General features: G+C 44.8%; 1 protein-coding gene across 3 annotated transcripts in view; it reads left to right on the plus strand.

The window, feature by feature from the left end:
• HEG1 (heart development protein with EGF like domains 1) overlaps positions 1-21,849 on the plus strand; it is a 55,364-nt gene that overhangs the window by 25,051 nt on the left and 8,464 nt on the right. Inside the window, exons 9-22 of one of the 3 annotated variants that reach the window (XM_051786662.1) lie at positions 410-715; positions 1,425-1,745; positions 2,447-2,746; positions 3,234-3,575; positions 4,532-5,887; positions 8,147-8,266; positions 9,887-9,981; positions 11,278-11,336; positions 11,767-11,927; positions 13,600-13,734; positions 19,102-19,144; positions 19,247-19,284; positions 19,812-19,899; positions 21,373-21,547. In XM_051786662.1, coding sequence (XP_051642622.1) covers positions 410-715; positions 1,425-1,745; positions 2,447-2,746; positions 3,234-3,575; positions 4,532-5,887; positions 8,147-8,266; positions 9,887-9,981; positions 11,278-11,336; positions 11,767-11,927; positions 13,600-13,734; positions 19,102-19,144; positions 19,247-19,284; positions 19,812-19,899; positions 21,373-21,547 — 3,539 coding nt within the window. The remainder of the gene's footprint in view (positions 1-409; positions 716-1,424; positions 1,746-2,446; positions 2,747-3,233; positions 3,576-4,531; positions 5,888-8,146; positions 8,267-9,886; positions 9,982-11,277; positions 11,337-11,766; positions 11,928-13,599; positions 13,735-19,101; positions 19,145-19,246; positions 19,285-19,811; positions 19,900-21,372; positions 21,548-21,849) is intronic. The other 2 variants (XM_051786663.1, XM_051786664.1) reach the window with 2 other exon arrangements.

A 21,849-nucleotide genomic window follows, 5' to 3' on the forward strand; every position in this document is an offset into this window, starting at 1 on the left:
ATACTGTGGTGCTGAAGGGTCTGATCGCCCTGATACTATTTCTTCAGACTTCTCAGCATAGTGCCTTGTCTGAACTGATTGCCAGGCTTTTCTGGGTTGTCACGATATTTGTTCTAGCAGCGTGGAGTGCGCTCAGGCACATAATGGTAAAATCAAGTGTACAGCATTAGTATGTCAACAGTTTTTATATAATAGCACTTTTCTCAGCATAAAACTATGTTTTTTAGAAGACAAATTTTTCTAGGAAGGATTTATGTATTTGGAAATTTCCTGTTTTCTCCGGATTGACATCTCATATTTTCTACTTGTGTTTGTACTTGCTGCCTCTGGGTGTTACTGAAAGAAAGTTCATTTTTATTTATAGTTTCATATGTGTAAAAATGTAAATTGTTTCTTTATCACATTTTAGTTCCTGGAAGCAGCCATGTGTCATTCAGCATCCTGTCAACAGAGAGAACCGATTTCCCCACCACTGGCACCTCCGTTTCCGTAACAGGCACCAAGAGTGGAGGGAGGACGTTAAGGTCTCTGCCAGCCAGCACCAGGCTGGCCCAAACGACAGAGATGTCCACCACTGGTACCGAAACCATCAGCTCTCCAGGCCATTCCCAGTCTTCTTTGGGAACCCCGGGTGGTGGAGACAGAGGTGCCACCGTGACGTCCACGAATCCATTGCTCACAGGCTCACCATCTGCTTCGGAAAGCGCTTCCCCAGGTGAGCTCTGGTCACGTCTGTGGGGCTTCTGCCTGTAGACATTGGACTTCTGTGGAGAAGTGAGGATATGCTAGAATGTGCTGGACAGTGGTGTTGGACGTTATGGATGAAAATTTCAACTTCCAGGGAAAAATGGAAGTTTCTTATATTTAGTCACCAGAAAAACCCAGCCTTACGGCCAGAGCAGTCTGGCCTCGAGATCTGCTGTGTTTTCAGAGACAGCACAATTTCAAGTCTGCCCTATTGGCTTTGTTTATACAAGCAGAAGCAGCACCAGTCATTCCTGACTCCCACCCTGGGGTGCAAAGGCAGTATATACTGATCCCATACAAGCCTGCCATGCTTTGTTCTGAGTATCAGGAATTTGGGTGCTGCATAATCTCACCTTGCTCATTGCGGGTGCTGAGGTGGCAGTGTGGGCACGTGGTGCCCATGGTGGGACTGCGGCACCAGGAGCAGTACTGAAGGGAAGCAGACCCAAAAGTGCTCCCATGACTTGTTTCTAGTACCCTCTTCAGGGTGTCTTCCTGTGAGCAGCACCTCCTTGCACAGAAAGGGGTTGTGTCTTCACAATTAGTGTTTTCTCCAGGTTTGGATCTTCTGACACGTTCTATCTGTACCGTCAGCCTGAGGGCAGTGGTGGAAGAGAGCACACCTGCCTGTTCATAGCTTAGGGCACATAAATCCATTTTGCTTTGCCCTTTCTCAGCAGAAGGGACCTCAGCAACGGGAGGACACCTGCCTCTCACCAGTACACCCAGTGCAGGGATAATCACCACTGATCAGGAGAGGAGTGCTGTGCCCATGTTGGACACCCATGGAGCATCCAGTGCAGCAGGGAGTTCTGCTCCCACTCCACCCCGCACCAGCACCTTGGACGTGGTCCTTCTGCTGTCCTCATCAGCAGAAGAGCCTGGGAAGCAGAGTGACGTTTCACAGGGTGATGCTGGACTCGGTGAGCTTCCAACAAAGCTGCTGCCTGCATTTTCTCCCAGCATCTCAGTGCCTTCTCCTTCACCAAGTGCTTCAGGTGGGTCTTGTGATTTCCCAGTTTGCTGTGGAGGACTTCCCTCCTCCTCACCTGCCTCCCAAGCTCCCACCCTTCCTTTTCTAGCTTTAAACTATATTTGCAGTTTTAGTAAGACTGGTTTATAGTGAAAGGCATCTGAGCACTGCACAGTTGGTGAGTTACTCACCTCATGGCACTTGAGGCAGAGCTCCTTGTGTCAGGAGCTGGACAGCCAGGCAGCTCTTCTGGGCCACTTGTGAAGGCTGCCATGGAGCCTTGGCCTCAGTCTCAAACCTGGGGAGCCTGGCACGAGATGTGGTGGAGGACTGGTAGACCTTTTGCCTTTCCTTATATCCCAGTTATTGTATGTTTCAGCCTCAGCTCTGCTGCCAGGGTCCCACAAGAGAATGGTTTGAAACTCACTGGTCTGCCCAAGGGAATTTTCTGCCGGACATTCAAGACCATGTTCTACCTCCCTGCCATGATTCTCCTTCAGAAAAACCATGCACCCCAATCTGTTTTATTTTTCTGGTATAAAGGGGAAAAGTACAGACAATCTGGGAATCCCCCTTAGCAAATAAGTGATGTTCGTCACCAAGTGTCACCTCTGCTGTGGGGGTTGAAATATTCAGATTTGACTACTGGTAGAGGCCTCAAAGGTATTATTAATACACAATGTGTGTGTATATGTATGTATGTATATCTGTGCTTTGCAATTTCAGGGAGAGGCAGAAGAGTTTCTGGTGTTCCTACTGAGACCACGTACATCTCAACCACACTCTCCAGCCACAGGGAGGAGACATCTCAAGCTGCAGCTAGCCACAGCATGTGGAGCACAGAGGCAGAAAGCCTCACACCTCACCTGGACACAGCTGGGGGGACCCGCATCAACCCCCTCCCATCCTCCACAGCTTGGCCTGGGGTGAGACACATGCCATCTGGCCAAGCAGGGTACCCAGAGCCCAAGGTCACCATCTCATCCAGGGTCTTCACCTACTTCTCAGCTGCTGGTGAACCTTCCAGTGAGTTTTTCTGAACTCTGGGATAGTGTTTGACTGCTGCTCCCTTCCCCTCCTCCATGGTGTTGATATGACCACTAGCACCTGTCACAGCTGTTGCAGGTGTCATGGGTAGGATTTATAAATGGTGGTGGTTCTGCCCATTAGTGTTGTATATCCGCAGCTGTCGATGCTCAGCAGGAAAGGCCTCAAGAATGAGACGTAGCTTGTCGCTGTAGGACACATCAACTGCTTGTCTGGGTTGGAGTGATAATTATAAATAACATAAATATACTATTATGACTCTAATGGTACTAGTTGTCCCTCTGGATTTAGTCCTGTTTTTTGGAATAGGCTTTTTGTGTCAAATCCACATTTAAGATAGATAGATATGTGAGATCTACTTCACATGTTTTTAATCTGTGTTTATCTGTGCAATTTTATTAATCTACATTTCCAAACAGAATTATTGTAGAGCTCACAGGATGCCTGCTTTTTGATCCTATTCCAGCCATTAGCAGCAGCCATCACTCCCTAAGCAACTCAAGTGCTGAGGAAAGGGTGTCCAGCCCCGTCACTGATCCTGTGTACAGTTCATCCACGTCTGCTGGTGGTGAAGAGAGGATACTGCACTCGGCAATGGATGGCACTTTGGCTGGTGGCATGGAGAGATCTTCTTCCTATGCCAAAGCTGCCAGCTCTCCAGGACCAGCTAAGCCAACATCAGTGGAACACGGTGGGACAGCCAACACCTCTACCAACAGTAGGGACTTCACAGACCTTGCAACAGAGACTGTCTTTGTACGTTCTTCCAAGATACCCACTTACTCTTCTTTCCAAAATGATCTCACAAGTAAGTTGATGTTCCCTGCTGTACATTTTGGGGGAATTCATGTTTTCCTGTTTTTATCTATGTTGTACATAAAATTCTTATTCATTACTACATGCAATGCCACCTGTGAGTTCACTCAGGGGGTTATTTTCATCAAAGGACTCAAAGTCAGAACACACATAGATGGGAAACTGTTCCAGAAGTGAAATCACGAACCCTCCTTTTTTGATGGTTGCATTACTTTTTTTGCATCCTAACCAGTCTCTTTTGGATGATGCTTTCAGAAGTGTTTCATGATGACCTAAGTCAATTGTGAAATTAAACCAAATTTTCAATACCTTATTTTTTTTTTAGAGATGGCTGTACATTTGTATTATGGGATTGACTTTACCTTTTATGCTAAATAATCTGAATTTTTTGCAGGCGGATGTACTATTCATTTACGATTTCCTAACTGCAAAGTTTTGAATCAATGAGTTTATGATAAGCTGGAAATTAGCATAATGTAATAATTTCATCTTGCAGAGGCATAAGTTCACTGTGTCTAAAAACAAATTGAAGAAGATGGATATTCTGTAGATGGGAATGGAGGATAAAAGGAAGAGGTTATGAGTTTTTTAAATTACGAGTGATAAAGAGAACAGATGGGTTTTCCTGCTTAGCTTGCAACAAATATCATGGAATGTTAAGTGCTCAATCACTTTAGAAAAGCAATACGTGAAGAACAGTGTTTTGGAAAGCTACACGTTTCACTGGAGCCTTGTGTCTGTCAGGGCTCCCCATTTTAGAACCAATTAAAGAGTGCACAAGACCCCTAATTCCATACCCATGCTTGGATGGCGCTCCAAATTTTTAGAAGAGCATGGACCAGTTCACAGACAAGAACATCATCTGTATTTAACAACTGGTTTTAATACAACATCAAATTACTTTCATATTACTCTGTCTTTCTAATATATTTTGTCCTTTTACTCCAGACTTTTCAGGTAGCCATCAGCCAGTCAGTAGCATTGATGCCACTGAGAAAAGGACCTCTGTTTCTCATACGGATGGCACATACATTTCAACCACATATACCAGAGGAGGAGAAAGGACCCTCCTGTCTATCTCCAATAACAGCACCTCTGCTGACTCCTCAGAAAGTTCCACCTTTTTTTCTGAAATTTCCAGCCCTTCTGATGCATCAAAATCTTCTGTGTCTCAGGACAGGTGGACCAATGCATCGAGTGATAGCAGTTTTGTTGAACCATCTACAGAGCCACTACTGGTACACTCTTCCAAACTGTCGACTTCTACAGACAGCATAGAAAATACAACTGTCTTCAACACTGACTCTGATTTGTTGGTCACTAACAGATCATCTCTATCTTCATCAGCATTTCCAGTGTCTTCCTCACTGTCATCGCTGCATCACTCGCTGTCACCAACACCACCACCAAGTCATCTGTTCACACCGTCAGAATCACCTGAGCCACACTTGTCCTCTGTGATGGCATCTTCACCCCCTCTGCAGGCTTTGTCATCCTCCTTGCCCACTTCCTCATTACTTTCCCCATCTTATTCATTAGCATCTTTATTGCCTCTGTTTTCATCACCCTCACCCATCTCACAGTCCAATGACAATGATCAAGCAAGCATCACTGTAGCTACAACGGTGGTCAGGCAGGTGCCCTCCACAGCTGCCACGGCTGGGAGCTCACCCAGAGAGACCAACAAGCACAGTGTCACACACCAGCCCCAAAACAGTACCACCTTCAACTCCACCGTGTCTCCTCTCCCTACGGCACCTATGGAGCTGCTTGGTGGACACACTGTGTCTGTGTCCACTCCTGTCACAGTAACAGAGACTGCCTTGCCTAGAGCTGCCACCACCCAGGAGGGCAGCTCTGAGAAGGCAGCACCACTGCTCACCACAGCCAGTCTTGCTCCACGGGTTGGTCCAACAGCCCTTAGTTCCTCACCAAGTGCAACAAACCACAGCAACATTGTCCCCGCAGTGGCACTGACCACGGTCAAACCTCCTGTGCTGACAACACCGGCCAGTCACCGGCCAACCCCAGGGGAAGCTACCACCACGAAGGACCACAGAGCTCAAACACCCACTGCCACTAAGCACATGTATACCACTGGTGAAAGCACAGAAGCTGTGAATCCGACCACTGCAAAGCCTGGTAAAGTCACCGAGGAAAACATCCCTGTTACAAGTCCTTCTGAAGCCACTCCAACCATCAAGACCACTGTGAGAATTGCAACTACTTTGGCTGCTACCAAACCAACCACTGTTCCTCCATCCAGTAGCACGGCGGGGCTGAGGACATCATCTCCAGCAACAGGTAATGTGTATAATGGCACACTCATCAGTGGTGGGGCAGGGACGAGGAGGGCGGGAACACCTGGGTCCCAATTTTAAGCATCATCAAAGGGTTGTGTACGTATGTATGACATGTCTGTTGTCAGCAGGGTTTGAGGGCAAGAACTCTGTCTCCATGTTGGTATTTTTAAGCTAAGGGTTTAGCAATCAAGTTGAACTGCTGGAATAAGGGTGAGCACTTTGGTGAACTTTTATGATAGAGAGGTTAAGCTGAAATTTGACAGTTTTGAGAAAATAAAGCTGGCTGACCTTCCAGGTAAGCATAGGATGCATTTTATATTTGATGATAAGTTAACAATATCAATTGATATCAATTAATATCTATCTTATTAATGAGAAAATACAGTTGGCCAGCACTTGGTATTTGTGTTGGAACTGCTTCTGTTATTACAACTTATGGTTGTTTTCTCCCCATCTCACTAAATAATCTCATACTCAAGGGCCCATTGCTTCTCCTGGTAGACTATGTACCATAGTCTTGCTCAGTGTGTCATTAACATCATTTATTACCACTGCCAACCTCCTTATCTTCTCAAGTAAATACATTTACTGAAGTTTTATATGAATGGAAATTGGCTATGTGTTTCAAGTTCAGAGCCTGGCCTTCATGCTGCTGTAGCATATTGTGTGCACTAAAGGCATTAATCTGAGTAAAATACTGGCAATAATATATATGCCATCCAATAATTAAGTATTTAAAGCTTATTTATCAGACTGATTAGTTTTAATTATAGCTATGGCTTCATGAAAAAAAAAGTCACTGTAGGGGAATGAATTTTTTTTAATTGAAAAATTAAAGTAGTGTATCCTTTTTAGCAACAGATTCACGCTTTTGCCAAATTATTCTTTCCCTTGAATACCGATATTTGCCATTTGTCAGAATACAAAAGAACCTTCTACTGCCTTGGACATGGTGCTTTGTTCATGGGCACTCACTACCACGAGAGAAGAGCTGCCCTAGTCCCTGCAAAAAAAAATGTACAAAGCACAAACTGAAGGATGGCCAAGTGAAAGCCATTGTTTTAAAACACACCCACTCATTTCTGGCTGCTTAGATTAGAGACACTAAATGGCCTCTTGCTGATGCTGAGGTAGCTGTGCCAGGCTAGTTGAGGCATGAGATTACATCGAATGGTGTTTCCCACCGCAGAGGTTGGCTTTGGAGTGCTGGTCTGCAGAGCCTGTGTGATACCGTGGTGTACCGCAGTGCCGTCAGAAATGGACACGTGGGTTTGCTCTTGTGCCTCATGCTTTAACCACAGACTCAATCCTTCTTGCCTCTGTTGCAGTGCTCAGCAGCAGCCACAAAATAGGTATGAGTGCTGTGTAAGCTGTCTTGTTTGTCTTGTAGCACCTTGTTGCTGACAAGTCCACAGCCCTGCCTGTGGTCTGCCCTTACACACGTGTGTGACACGTGTTGGTGCTCAAGTGAGTGACATGCACAGCAAGAACCTTTTTGACCAGGACATCTTTTTTTTTTTTTTTTGAAGGGAAGTATTGGATATCTTCTCCAGAATTTGCAATTTGAGTTGGCTGATCTGTGAATGATCTGAGACTACGGTCATTAATCCCCTGATACGCCATATATCACAGTGGTCTCTGCTCCCCAAACCCTTGCTCACCCAGCAGAAAGGGCATTATGAGTGGTGGCACAGACAGGTATCACTGCTGTGCCCATCCCCAGGGTGGCATGGAGGAGCCCTGGAAAAAGAGGTGATAGCAGCCAGTGCTGCTTCCACCGTAACTGGGTAATCTACAGCCTGTATCAGTGTTCAAGCACTAGCTTTGGATCACAGAAACAGGGCTTGGATGAAAAGGGCAGGACTTGGTGAAGCAGCCTGTGCTCCCATGTCTAGCTGTGGCTCTCGAGGTTCATTCTTTGGTTTCTCCATCAATAACCGGTGGGTTGTTTGTCTTCAAAAAGAACTCTGAGATCTTCTGATGAGCAGTGCTGTAAACAAGCTGAGTGTTCATATTAACATGGATCCACATTGGACCTCAAAGGCTTTTGAATAAATATTCAAGTGGCTTATATTTATTCTTTCAGCTCCAACAGAATAATTAGAAACAGGGTAAATAGTAAGTGCAAATGATGCAATGAAGCATCTGATAATGCTCAGGGAGTCACAGAAGGAGAGCCGAGCTGATCTTTTTTAGCCCAAAAGTTGATGATTTTTATGATTCAGTAACTGTAACCTGGGATTTTTTTCTGCTTTTGTAGATGTGGATAAATGTCTTTCCAATCCTTGTCCTGCGCTGGCCACCTGCAACAACACCCATGGCTCCTATATCTGTCAGTGTCCTCTTGGATATGAAATGGAAAAAGGAAAGTGCAATTTAGGTAAGAAAAGAAAAATGAAAAACCGGGGAGGACAAGATGGAAATAATTATCTGTAATCTTCTAAAATAAATTAACTTGGGCTCAGACTAGTTCAGGAGCTTAATGTTCCTTCCAGCCACCACTTTTGTCAGAGCCTTTTACTTTTTACCCGAGTATGGTGTCTGATGCCTGTTGTGTTGAGCTGCCCGGGGAGCAGGCGCAGAGATAGCTGAGGGATTCTTGAAAATGCAGCAATGGAGCAGTGGGCTCAGGCTTGTTAGTAAGGACAGACATGTCCCTTCTGTTCCCAATGTGTTTCACAACCCCCCAAAAAGCATTCAGCAGCTTATTGTAGCTCCCAGCCGTGCAAACTTCGGTGACAGCACTTGGCTTGGGAGAAGTGAGCAGGGCTATTGTGTAACCTGGCTTCAGTGGGATCAGCCATGTGCGGAAAATTAAGCAGCCGTGAAAGTCTTTCTAAGATCAAGGTCTTGTCTCATATCTTTAGCATTTTCTTAGAAGCACAGTTATTAGTTGGAACTCAGGTTCTGACCCCCTCCTTTCTATTAGCAGACTCTCAAGGATTTACAATGTCCCATTGTATAGGGGAATTTGTTTTGACAGATTTTCTTCTGACCCTTAATCAACAAGGATTATAGGCATGGAAATTTTACTAGGGAAACATGGGTGAGGTGTCCCTGAAGAGTGTTTTGAAACATTTCTTCGAGTTGGAATGTGTCAGCTTCTAATTTAGAGAGTTGTTTTGATTATGCCTTGAAATGGGATACAGGCAGATTATATAACTACTGTGAAGGTGATTCTCATTTTATTTTTTGTCCAGAGTTGTTATATTAAAGCTGTCTGATATAAAATTTGTGGTGAAGATAGGCTCTGGATGGAAAAAAAATGGGAAAGAATTATAATGTTATCTGCAACCATATTTGTTTTTCTGGTGGAACATAAAGCTGGAGCTCTGAGTTCTCATTTCCACTGAGTATCTCATGACACTTAATACAAGATTTAGGGGTATTATCTCTCCAAGTCTGGACAACTCAGATTATTGCATTCTGCTGCCGTGAATCAAATATGAATCTAAGCACAGAAAAATGCATCTTTTGGACCTCTTTTCAAATGTCATTGCTCATTCTCTCCAACAGTTTGAAAAATAAAAATGTCCTTTCTACGGTGCTTTATTTTGACTTGCTGGTTTGCTTTCCTTCCATCGCAGGGAGGGGTAAGAGATTTGACATGTTTACCCCAAATTATCATAAATAACTTTGGTACCTGTAACTTATTGTCTTGTTACTAATTTTATCAATTTCTCTCTGTGTTCAGGAATCCTTTTAAATTAGTCTGTGTTCCTATATGAAATGTATGAACACTGCAATGAAATGCTGGCTGTTCAGCAGCATTAAGCTCTGGAATTTGACTGGGACTCTGGGAACATTGCAACAACACTTGGGAAAAAACCCAAGGCTGTGACTCTGCTTTACTGGGGCAGTGATTCTCAGACGCGAGTTTTCTGTTTGCTGTGTAAAGATATTTTCCATACAAACAGCCTCTCATGTAAGGCAGATGAAACCACATCTACATACGGCACAGAGACGTGTTCCAACTAACTTGTCTTGTTTTCCTTTTCAGTGAGAATATTTATTGGCCAGGTCCCCTTGAAACCTAATATCACCCATGGGAAGTATGCAGAGCTCTTCCACGTTGAGAGCGAGATCCTGGCCGTGGTGAGTGTCCTTGCTGGGACTTTGGCAATGCTGGTGGGACAAGTTCCCTTTGCTCCTCTTGTGGTTGTCATGGGAAGCCATGAGTCTGCAGCATGGGTTTAGCCTTTTCAATCATTGAACTACCCTAGTCTGGTGTAAGTAGGACTGGTGAATGTACTCTTTTAAACCCATCATGCTCCTCTCCTCTGCCCTGCCCCAGCTGTCAAGACAGCAGTGGAGAAACCTGGCTCCTATGGAGCTTAAGGCAGCATATCTGCCTGGAAAATCCTGGATCCCTTTTCTTGAAGTGGTGTGCCTGGATACACGCTTCAGTAGCCTCCATCCTCTCCTACTGTCTTCTGGCTTCATTGTTTTTTCCACATCTCAAAAGGGCATCAGTGCTCCTCCGAGGTCAAACATTAAAACAGTAACTCTGGGCCCCACCACTCATTAGTAAATCTCATGGATCCTGGAGCAGGTTGTGCTGCAGCCACCTTGCTCTCAGCCAAACGCTGTGGGATGAAGCCCAGCAGCAGCACCCACCCAAACATACCTTCCTCTGGGTGGAGTTTTTCAGCCATTTGACTGTAGCCGTGTGACCCTCAGTCAGTTGAGCACAAGCACTGGATGAGCTGTTGGCTGCCCCATAGGCTGAGCCATCAGTTGCTCCAAAAAGACCCCTGGGCTGCGGATAGGTACATCTCTGTACATTTTTTAGCCAGTTCATTGCATGCACAGGTTCATCCTGTTAGCAGTTCCTGGACTGGCTGCACTTTATTCCAGCTCTTTGGAATAGGTGGAGATGCTGCCAAATGGGGGAGGAGTTGGGGGGAGTCACCTTGATGCTGCCCACACAGCTTGCGCTGGGGGGTAAATACAAACAACTGCACAGATCCAGGGTCAGGGAGGCTCCTTGGAAGATGTTCAGTCTCTGAGGTGCTGCTTTGAGATCAGCCTTGCACGGTGCTCTCTCCCTGCTGACATCTGGCTCATCCTTGGCCTTTGTGGTCACTGCCGAGTGGGGCCTCAGGCAGATGCTCATGTCAAAATCCCCAAGTCTTTGTTCTTGTCCAAGGCTGCACGATAGTGACTTTGTCCATCTCTTACTGGCAACAGGGCAGTGCATCTTTCTTATAGAGCAAATGAACTGCTGGGATGTACAGAGCCCCCATGGTCTCAGCAGGTACCTCTGGCAAGCACAGGGGATAGAGTCAATGACCCAGCAGGAGGACCATTCCATGCTATGTCCCACTGGGCTGCCTCCCTCCATAATCTTCTGGGGCACTAACAGCTGCTCTCTCCTTCCCTTCCTTGCAGCTCAATGCATCGCTGTCAGGCTTGCCGGGGTACCACCACTCCACTGTTAAGGCAAGCAGGTAAGACTAAGGCTACCAGGGGAAGAATGAGAAACTTGAGCATTTGGGATGTTCAGCTTGAGATCCACATTCTCCATTTTGGGTTGGTGCTGGGCTTGATACAATCTATCCTGGCAGTGGTACAGGGAATGAGGAATGCCTGACCATCTTGCCTGGTTCTCCTGGCCTGAGCAGCGCTGGGACAGGCTTGGGAGCTTCCCAGGAGGGATTTATGGCTGGTTCCAAAGTGAGCTACCAGCATCCCTTCCAGCTCCAAATTTTCTTCTCTGTGTGTAGTTTTTTCCTGTTTTTAAGGTCTGTTACAATGCATGTAATGCTGTGTCTGTGATAAACATGGCTTATGTTAATCAGAGTCCTATGTATAAGGTGCTAATGATGACATCAGAATTACCCATGATACTCAGGGCTGTTTTGTTTTGTTTTCTGTTAGGGAGGCAAATATTGTGCATGTTTCAGTGCAATCCACGTTCTCTTTAGCATCCAACGTGACTTTCTACGATGTTATCAGCAGTGTGAAAAGCTACATTCGAGCTTGCAAATCCCCCACCGAAGCCTGCCAATTCATCTCCAACCTGAAACCACTCCACAGAGGTAAACAGCATCTGGAGAACTATGACAGGAGGAGAAAAGGATGTTTTATTTGGCTTCTTTTATAACAGAGGGAGAAAGATTTGGCATTTGGAAAAGCCCCTATGAATCATTTTATCTTATTTAAATGGGAGTCATCTTAAGAACCTCACAGTACAAAAGGGACCCAGATACCGAGCCTTATCTTTGCCACATGTGTGAGAAATCTGCGTCTCTGTGAAAACATCACACAGCACCGGATTAGAGGCATTGTAGGGCAGCCTTTCATCTCTGGGATGTGACACCGGGCCCAGCCAGATCAAAAAAGCATAAGTCTTAATTCCACCCACATGGTTGGGAGCTGAGAAATGGTGTGAAAGCCAAGAAACAAAACCCCTCCAGTGAAGTCGATTAGAGCTGCTGGAGGCTGCACAGGGAGCTCGTCTCTCCTGCCTGCCCAATTTCAGTGTTGCGGGGTGTAAAGATGGTTCACAATTAAGACCTTTTGATTTCTGTACTGAATCCTCTACCTGCTAAAGGGGAACGTGGATGCAGCACAGAAAGATGTGGAGAAGGACACCAGTGTTGTGCGTGATCTTCTCAGGTGGACCCGGTTGCTGGTTGTGGCTCTGGTTCTCACTTCCTGTGGGACTGATAGAGGAGATTTAGCTTTGAGAGGTACCTCAGGATGCATGGAGTGAGCACCCTTGAAAGATGGTCTCCTGCACGGAAACTGCTGCACGTGGAGCTTTGTGACTTTGGGGAACAAGGCTTCGAGGTTTGGTTTTGAGGATGAAGGGTGACAGTGTTTAACCTGGCTGTAGAGGGAAACTCCTTGTATCGTTTTGGCAAAGTAAACATGAATATGAGAAGTTTAGTGTGCTTTTATTGAAATGTGCTATATTTTAAAGCCACACTGCACCATGGATTGCATTAAATTTTTTGCTAGACCCACTCAGATTATACCTACACATTACCTCTGATACAATGCTTCTGGTAAAGTCTATTTCTAACTTGAAATAAGCAGAATTAAGTACTTAAAAGTAAGTACTTAAAAAAAAAGATAGAAAAAAATTGGATCTAGCAGGGAGTGGTCTATATAAGGTGAGTGCCAAATGAGTGACATATTTTCCATAAAATCATATTTCTCACGAATATTTCTTCATTCCATTTAGTCTGACCTCCCAGGAAAAAATGTAAATTTGGTGACAAAATTTCCATCATTTATCCACAGTTTTGCTGAATGCTCGTTGTAACAAATCTGACTTTCTAAAGTAAAACACTGCTTCAAAGTAATGTAAATGAAAGGACAAATTCTTTGTTTGAAAAATGAAAAAATCCAGTGCTTAATATTGAAACGGAAAAAAATTGGTTTGGGCTGAGTAAAATATTTTGCTTGATATAAACTTAAAACATGATTTTTTGAGTTGTCTCATGGGGTGAATGTGTTTCAGCTTGAGCCAAACCAAATTTTTCATTTTCATTTCCCCTTCTGCCTCAGAGCTGAAACATTTATTATCCACAAGAAATGGTGACATAGGGTAATGTTGCCTCTCTCCTAATGGCGCAAACACTGTTAAAAAAAAAAAGAGATTAAAGCAGCACATGAGCTGAATGTGATGCCTGGGGAAAGCAAATATGCATAATGGTGGGTTCATAAAGGGCCATGCTGATGTCGACCACCTCTTCCCAACAGTTGGCAGCTTGTGTGGACAGAAAGACCCTGAATGTGACAAGGAAACTTCGGAATGCACTGACTTCGACGGAGTTGCACTCTGCCGGTGCAAAAGTGGGTACTTCAAATACAACAAGATGGACCACTCCTGCAGAGGTATTGCTCTCTGTGTGGTGCATTTTCCCTGAATTTTGCTTAAACTTTTTGTTCTGGTGGAAATGAGTGTGTGTGCATAGCCCTGTGCATGCAAGAAGCTCAATATTATGAATAAATATTAGCAGCTCAAGTTTCTTTTATTTAGTTAGGGGGCTTTTCAGCAGACACTGAAGACACAGTCTCTCTCTAGGAATAATATTATCTCTTTCTGGTGCATGCTGTGAGTCACAGCAATTGAGGAGAGGGAGAAAGGGGCCTGGCTGCTTTGGGCTCCAGTTCAGTGGCACAGAGCAGAGATGACGTGTTTCTCTGCCTGTTTTGATTTTGTCTGAACTCTCAGTGAACTTAGGGGAAGTGCTTTAAACTCACAAGCTTATATTAATACATCATCAATATTTTAAAAATTTGTATCCGAAAATGATTACAAATTTATTTTTCAACTGAGTTCCTAGTAGAAATTTTAAGCTTAAATGTTACATTATTTTTTAACTACTCCTCAGATCAACAAATCTGGTTTTGCTACATTTTAAACAAGGTCTTTGCATGCCAGTGATCAAAATAACATCTGTAGGATCAGGGTGTCCATTCCCTAGTTTCAGTGTTTGTTGTAGGGCTTCTTAAGAAATGCAGTTTTCTGATGACATATCAATAAGAATTGCAGTAGTGGTTATATATTGCTTCTGGCACTGTCTGCTGGGTTGCTGTTGAAATAGGAGGAGATGTTTTGTCGATTCCAAATCTGATCAGAGAGTGAGGAAAATGTGCCTAGAAGTAACTCATGTTCTGCAGATTCTGGGATGGACATCTCATAGTCCTACCTCTCCTCCACTCTATGGCTCCAGGCAAAATCTTTCTCTTTGTGTTTTCCTTCCTTCCCTTCATCTTGTATGTTGGAGGAAGGATTTCTATTAGGAAATACTGACCATCTCCATTGACCCTAGAGAGTCAGAGAAGGGCATATGTAGTGGCTGGAGAGCTGAGCTGAAACTTGGGAGATTTTTACCCAATTCTTACTCCATCATAGACAGTGGGGACACAGGGAAAGTTACTCTATTTGTCTTGTTCATATCTCTTACCAAGCAGTGTTGTGAAGATAAATACCTGAAAGGCTGTAAGGCACTTGGATGCGATGGTTGCAGAGGGCTAAGAGATTTAACATCTTGTACATGTGGTTACTCCCTACTTATGGACCTTGTTTTCCGTGGAAAATATAAAAACCCTACCTGCACACAGTGAGACCTCAGTTCCAGCTTCAGCTCACTGCTGTCAGTAGGAAACATCGTACTGACCGGCTTCAGAGTGTCTGAGTGACAGGTTTGATGTGGGATTTAGGTTGTAGTGCATGAGGATAGTTCCAACTGCATGGTGCCACACTCCGACAAGATACCAGATTTTCGGTATCAGTTGTTCCCATCTGGGTAAGCCAGGGGGTTGGGGTTTCTAAAGGCCTTTTCAGAAGTCAAGCTATGGCCCTCATTTGATATTTAGGGCTATTTTGCTGATGAATATAGCATACAATATGCTAGCCTCTTTGAAAATCTCTGCCCTTCCAGTGCCTAAACAGGAACTGAGGTCTCGTGAGCATCCGACCCTCATTGTGGGTCATGAAAATGCGGTGCAGTAGCTCCAAATATAGCATTTGCAAAGAGGGAAGTGGCTGTTGTGCTGCCCTGTCCGGTCTCCCCCGTGGGAAGGCAAGTGTGGCTGGGAGAGCTGCTGGGGCATGGGGAATTTGCTGCCCCAACCCCCAGGTTTTATTCTGTCCTGCTTTGCAGCATCTGTCCTCTGGTTGAAAAAGCATCTCCTGGACCAAGGAAGGGTTGAGTCCCTTGAGTCACAGCAGTTTCAACATGTTGGCCAGGGTACCTCTTGATGTGCAGTTCAGTTGTCTCTGGGTCATTGCTGGTTTTCAACCTTTTAGTGTCTTCAGGGCTATTTCAGTAACAGAGCAACAAACCCAATGTGCCAACTTTTCAAGGACATGCTATTTTTACTAGTACAGAGTGTTTCTGGAATGAAGCAAGGAGCAGCAAAGCAGGTTTCCAAAGAGACCTCTGAGAATCTTTTGGGAAGGCAAAGGAATCCTGAAGAGCACAACTCGATAGCTTTGGTTGGCCCCTTACACTTAGGCCTTTCCTTTGTTCCCTGCTTATGTTTGAAAGCTTGCCAAGTGAGTGTGACAGTGCAAGGTCTCCTGGGGACATGTTCAAAGGAGCAGGAAAGATGCCAAAGGAGAAAGCAAAGTGGCAGGAAAAGGCAGGGTGAGGAAAGGAAAAGACATAAGCACCAAGTTTTTAAGTAAGAGAGAGAAATGAGTATTCAGGATCTTGCTTTTCCTCTTTACTGCCCCTATATCCTCCTGGCCCGAGAAGGGTGTGCCAGTGAGGTCCCAAGGCTGCTCCTGCTCAAGGCACAGCTCCAGCTTTGAGACTGCTCAAGGTGTATGTGCCCCACACATGTTACTGGGCTAGGGCTGAGGTTAGGGTGGCCTCCAGCATCTGCCTGCCCACTCCTGCAGGCCTTCCCAAAACTCCAGCAATGAGCTGGGGCTGGGATACATGGGGCTGCTGTGCTCATTAAAGAAGGCAACTCCAGTGAGTTCTCTCCCTTGCACTGCAGATTTTTTTATTGCCTGATCTTGTAGTTCATTTTGGTAGAGCATTCACTCCATAGTGTTTTCAGTCTGCTTTTGTTAGCAAGTGAAAGGAGTAATCCATCCAGTCATCTTTTGCTAATGCCTCAATGTTATGAATGAGCCCAGCAAGGATCCTTTGGGATTTACTGCCCTTGCCCTGCTGTTTCTTGACTGAGGCTCTTAAGTCTTGCCCAGTTACCTCTGGTCTCTTCCTTCACTTCAAATAAACCATCTTAGAGGGAGAAAAACATACCCAGTACAAAAAGTGTCATGATGAGATGCAGCATGGGGCTGTATAATGAACTTCACCCTACTCATCCCCAGCTATGGCAAAATAAATGTAATGAGGGAGGTAATGAAGGAGTAGTGGGGCTATATGGGGCAAAGAAAAGTGTGCAAGACCAGGTATCATGGGCTTCAGCATCCCATCATTGTTGGTATCAGTGGCTGCAAGTCTATGTCTGCAGATGCAATGTTCATGATGTGAGTGCATCACTCATCTGTGTCCACACATCCTGCAGGGAAAATGGCTGAGTGACATGGGATGCTTTGTAAATGGTATATAGGCAAACAGTTTTTCAATATGGCCACAAGCAAGGCCAAACATCCAAGAGCAGAGTGCCAGGCACACTGTGTGTTGCATCTCCTGGAAAGCAGAGACTTGGGCAGAGCTGCGAAGGGGGTCCGGCAGGTAAAAAAGAGATTCCCAACTCTGGCTTCCAAGGGTAATATGATGCCAGGGTGCATTTAGGCATTATGGGCAGGCAGAAGATGGGAAATTTTGTTATCCCTGGGCTTTTGACATCTATTTCTGGGAACCGAAATCAAGAGGATCAAAGAGAACTGTTTGGAGAAAAGCTGCAATAATTAGGGAGACTCAAAGATCTCAGTGCCCTTGGCTGTATTCAAGGTAAAGGAGTTATTTGGTGGTGAGGAGGAGAAATGGGAACATATAACCTTTACCAATCTGGTAAGTAAACATCCAAAGTCTGGAATTTGACACTGGGATAATTCAGACCAGAAAGAAGGTGAATGTTTTTAATGGCTGGGGAAATTAACTTTGTGAGCATCTGAACCCAAGGTTGTGGTTGATTGTCTGTCACTAAAAATATTAAAATCAGTCTTGGCTGTTTCTCTGAAATGTAGCTCCAATTCACCTTCTCGATTTGAAACTGGAATTAAATTCAGGGAAGTTCTGTGACCTGTATTACAACGGGGAGGTCACAGTCCCATGCTCACTGCTGGCATCAATATAATTTGTTATTGGTGCTGGAAGAACCATAAATTTCTGAATCCATCCAGAATGCTAGTTCTGTCTTGGTTTACGGTGATTTTACCAACCCATTTTAATAGACAACATTTGTCTGTCTTCTCTCCTTTCCTCCCCTCCTGCCCTTTGGGTTTTTGACAATACAATCCCTGGCTGTTCCAGTGGGAAAAGGCATCCGGTGTGCTAGGAGCAGCACAGGAGGGGGAGAGGGCTTTGCTGCAGCTTAGCTGGGACCTCTGCTGGAAGCTTCCTCTTCTCCCTGCTTGCTGGTGTTAGAGAGTGCCAGAGCTTTTGGCTATGGGTTATCCCCACAGTTAGAGAGCAAGGCAGAGGGAGTAGGGCTTGAGAGCTGCTGCCTCACCCGTTTTAAGCACATAGTGTTTGAGGGTGAAAAAAATCCATGAACACTTTTGTTTTCACTTAACAGTTCCCTGTGGAGTGTGATGCAGGGGTTTCCCAGACCTCTGGGTGATGTCTTGGAGACCCCCAGGGGCTGCTGCATGTGCTGGCCCTGGGTTGTCCCTCTGCCCAAAGCAACTGTGTCTGTGTCACTCCTGCTCAGGTCTTTGAGTGACCACCTTCACTGCCTCTGCTCAGGCAGCAGATCTGCAAGAACTCTGAAAGCATTATTGCTGAGAAAAGCAGTGATCTCATCAGTAGTTTGAATCTTATATTTGTGTGTCCAGTGTATCATCTCCTTTCCTGTTCATCAGAAGGGTAGTATAATTTCCTCAGATAATTCAGTTGATGGGATAGCTGTCCATAAGCACAGAAGTTATTTTATTTTGAAGCAATGGTTTCAGTTTTCCATCAACATTTTGCATGTAGCAATTTTCTGGGTTATTTAGACCTAAGAAATTTAATTTCTATTGTACAGTAAAATGTGATATCTCAAAATTTGATTTTGCTGCAAATTTGAAAGATCAGAAAAGAAAGTGACACAAGAAAAAACCATTATCATACCACTTTGGGTTACCATAACTGTGTTAGCACAACTTTTTGTAGCAATACTAACATTTAAAAGTAATTAATAATGTGCACCAATGCTAAAGTAATACTGTTCAAATGAGGTTTCAAAACAGAAGCTGGAGGCACTTGCAGATTTTTTTACACTGCTGTTTTGTGGGAAGCAGTACAAGTGTGCAGTGAGTTTTTATTTGGGCAAGAAGAAGTTCTGCTGGAAATTACATTAACAGCTGCCCACCTTGTGCCAGACTCCAAGCTGGCTCTGCCTGGAAGCCCTGAAATGGTCCTGTCAAAACCAGCGGGAGGTGAATTTAAGTGCACGGTGTTTTGCAGAGGACATACTGCATCCCATCAAAGTGCATCGCATTCCTGCTGTGCAGCGGTGCTGCTGCCGGGCCCCAAGGGTGGTTGGGGTGGGGCTGCCGTGGGAAGCAGTGATGGGAAATGCCTCCCTGCACCACTACGTGGTGCTCATGGCCCTTCTCTCTGTTTTTAGCCTGTGAAGATGGATATAAGCTGGAAAATGAGACCTGTGTGAGGTATGGTGACTGTTCTGCCCTCCTCCTACCCCACCATCCTTGCTTTGGTGACCTGTCAGCACAACTAAGCCGCTGAAACTCCCTATTGTTTTCTGTTCTCAGCTGCCCATTTGGCTTAGGTGGATTCAACTGTGGAAACCGTGAGTAACAAATTTTCTTTATTTTCCATGGTGTCAGAAATGGGAGATTTGAAATAAATAATTGCAAATGACTATGTCTAAAATGCAGTAGGTACACACTGCTTTTGTCAGTGTTTTTTGTTTCTTCATTTTCTGTTGAAACTAATTTTGTCGACCTTATTTAACAAAGCTGTCTTAATGCTATGTCTTAAGGAAAGATCTCCTTTCCCTGGATACTCCGTCATGAGTATAGTGGGCACATATAGTGGGCAGTCTTGAAGCAAGATATTCCAAAGTGAATCTATGAAATATAATTTGAATTATTCTGATCTATCAGTGAAGGGAATCCATACTCTAGGGAAAGAAAAACTTGTTCTTCCTTAGTCAGGAGATCCCCAACACCATCTGTTTCACTTGAAATTTCAGAGGGAGGGAAGATGGGAAATAGACAGTTAATCCCTTTGCATGAGGACTGTGGATATGTTGACTTTAGTGTTTCAAACCCACACCACTGTTTCTAAGCGAGTCTCTGTCTTTCCTGTCTGCAGCGTATCAGCTCATCACTGTGGTGATTGCGGCTGCAGGAGGGGGACTTCTGCTTATCATGGGCATAGCCCTGATCGTCACCTGCTGCCGGTAGGTACCACCACCAGGCCTGGCTCACCCATGGTGTCCTCTCAGTGGATTACACCACACTTACTGCTCCATGTGTGAACTCTGAAGGACCAAAACATAAGTGAAAGCATAGGGATAGCTAAGCAAGTGGGTTAATCAGAGACACTGAGGTATCACATTGTGCTTTCATTTGGGGCGTATCTTCTTTTTTTTCCAGCACCCAGGCTAAACAACTGAACTGCTTGTCCCTTAATGATACACCTGGAAATCATGTCCTGCAAGGATGGAGAGGCAAAGGAGTCCTTCCCACTCAGAGCTTTAAGGCTCTGAAGCCAGGAAGCAGACTCCAAAAATGCAACCTAAGAGGAAAGGGAGGTTTAGGCAACAGGGGAGGTTATACTTGCCATTTTTCAAGTGCTGTTTGTGTGTATTTATGGCTATTTTCATTTTCCTTCATGGACAAATCCTGCATGTGTTCTTATTCTGTGTGTCTCTCCCTCTCAGACACACACATGCACACATGCATAGTTCCAGTACCAACAGGCAGCTTCAATTTGGAGGCAAGATATGTTTGCTGAGGAAGCTCTGCTTCATGATTTATGTATTCTGAAAAGGGATGCCTTGCAGTAACACCCTCTCCCCACCATTCCAGTTCCCAAATCTAGGATTTCAGAGCTCTCTGATAAAGTTGGCAGCTGGATTTATTGGTAATATAGATGTGGCAGTGGTTTGGTTGGCACAGTGGTGTGCCCCTGTTACCCTGTGTTTTGAGCCAGGGGGACCAGCAAGCCCCATCCAGGAGGTGAGATGGCCAGTACAACTCCAGACCCCACAGTGCAGATCTCTGCAGGGGTGGACTGACCTTCTAATGAGTCCTCACCTTTGGCAGCTTATGTGGCTTCCTGGAGGGTACTCTGCTTTGAACTGGAAGTCCACTCACACAACATGGTACTCATGTAGGGGCATTTGGTGTCATTCAGACAGGGTCCTTGCAAGTCTTCTTTCTTAGGAATTAACATAGTGCCTAGAAGTGCTATAGTTAATCACTTGGAGACTTAAATAGCGTGGGGCCTCCCATACATTTTTCTTCCTCAAGAAAATTGAGGATTTTTTTCATTGACTCAGATGACCACACGCTTTTTTAAGAGACAAGGGGCATAAGCTGGAACAGGAGAGGTTCAAACTGAATGTAGGGGAAAATTCTTTCACCAAGAGGACAGTAAGGCAGTGGAACAGGTCGCTCAGAGAGATTCCCATCTCTGTCTTTGGAGATTTCAAATCCTACTAGACAGTGCTCTGAGTATCATGGTCTGATTTCATATCTGACTTGGCTTCAGAGCAGAAGATTGGACTATAGTCCTTCTGAGGTGACTTTTGTTCCCAGTCAAGTTCATAACATGAAGTGGTGATCTCTCCTGAGATCATGTCAGAAGTGCATACAAGATAGCGGGATAAGTTTTATGTTTTCACTTTCCCTCATTCTTTTATAAACAGGAAGAATAAAAATGACATAAGTAAACTGATTTTCAAGAGTGGGGATTTCCAGATGTCACCTTATGCTGAATATCCGAAGAATCCCCGGGCACAGGAGTGGGGCAGAGAGACCATCGAGATGCAGGAGAATGGAAGCACCAAGAACCTGTTGCAGATGACAGATGTGTATTATTCGGTATCTATCCATAGCTTAACTATTAACTCTTTCTGCCTGATACAGGAAAGAGATATTCCTTTATTTTTGAAAGTACAGATCCCTTTCCTGCAAGATAAAAGGGCAAAGCAAATGTCTTCCATAGACAGCAAGGCATCAGGAGTCCTATGGGCTCTAACTATTATCTGTGCTGAATATCACAAAGAGATGTCATTAGGAAGAATGGTAGAGAAATGTCTAGGAACATGTTGTTAGAATGCCCAAAAAGCCCAATCCTAGAGAGAGAAGGACAGTTAAGGGTTTTGGATAGACTGCTAGGATTC

Source organism: Manacus candei, unplaced genomic scaffold (assembly GCF_025592945.1).
Source record: "Manacus candei isolate 608988 ecotype Guabito, Panama unplaced genomic scaffold, ASM2559294v1 h1tg000023l, whole genome shotgun sequence".
NCBI classification, from domain to species: domain Eukaryota; kingdom Metazoa; phylum Chordata; class Aves; order Passeriformes; family Pipridae; genus Manacus; species Manacus candei.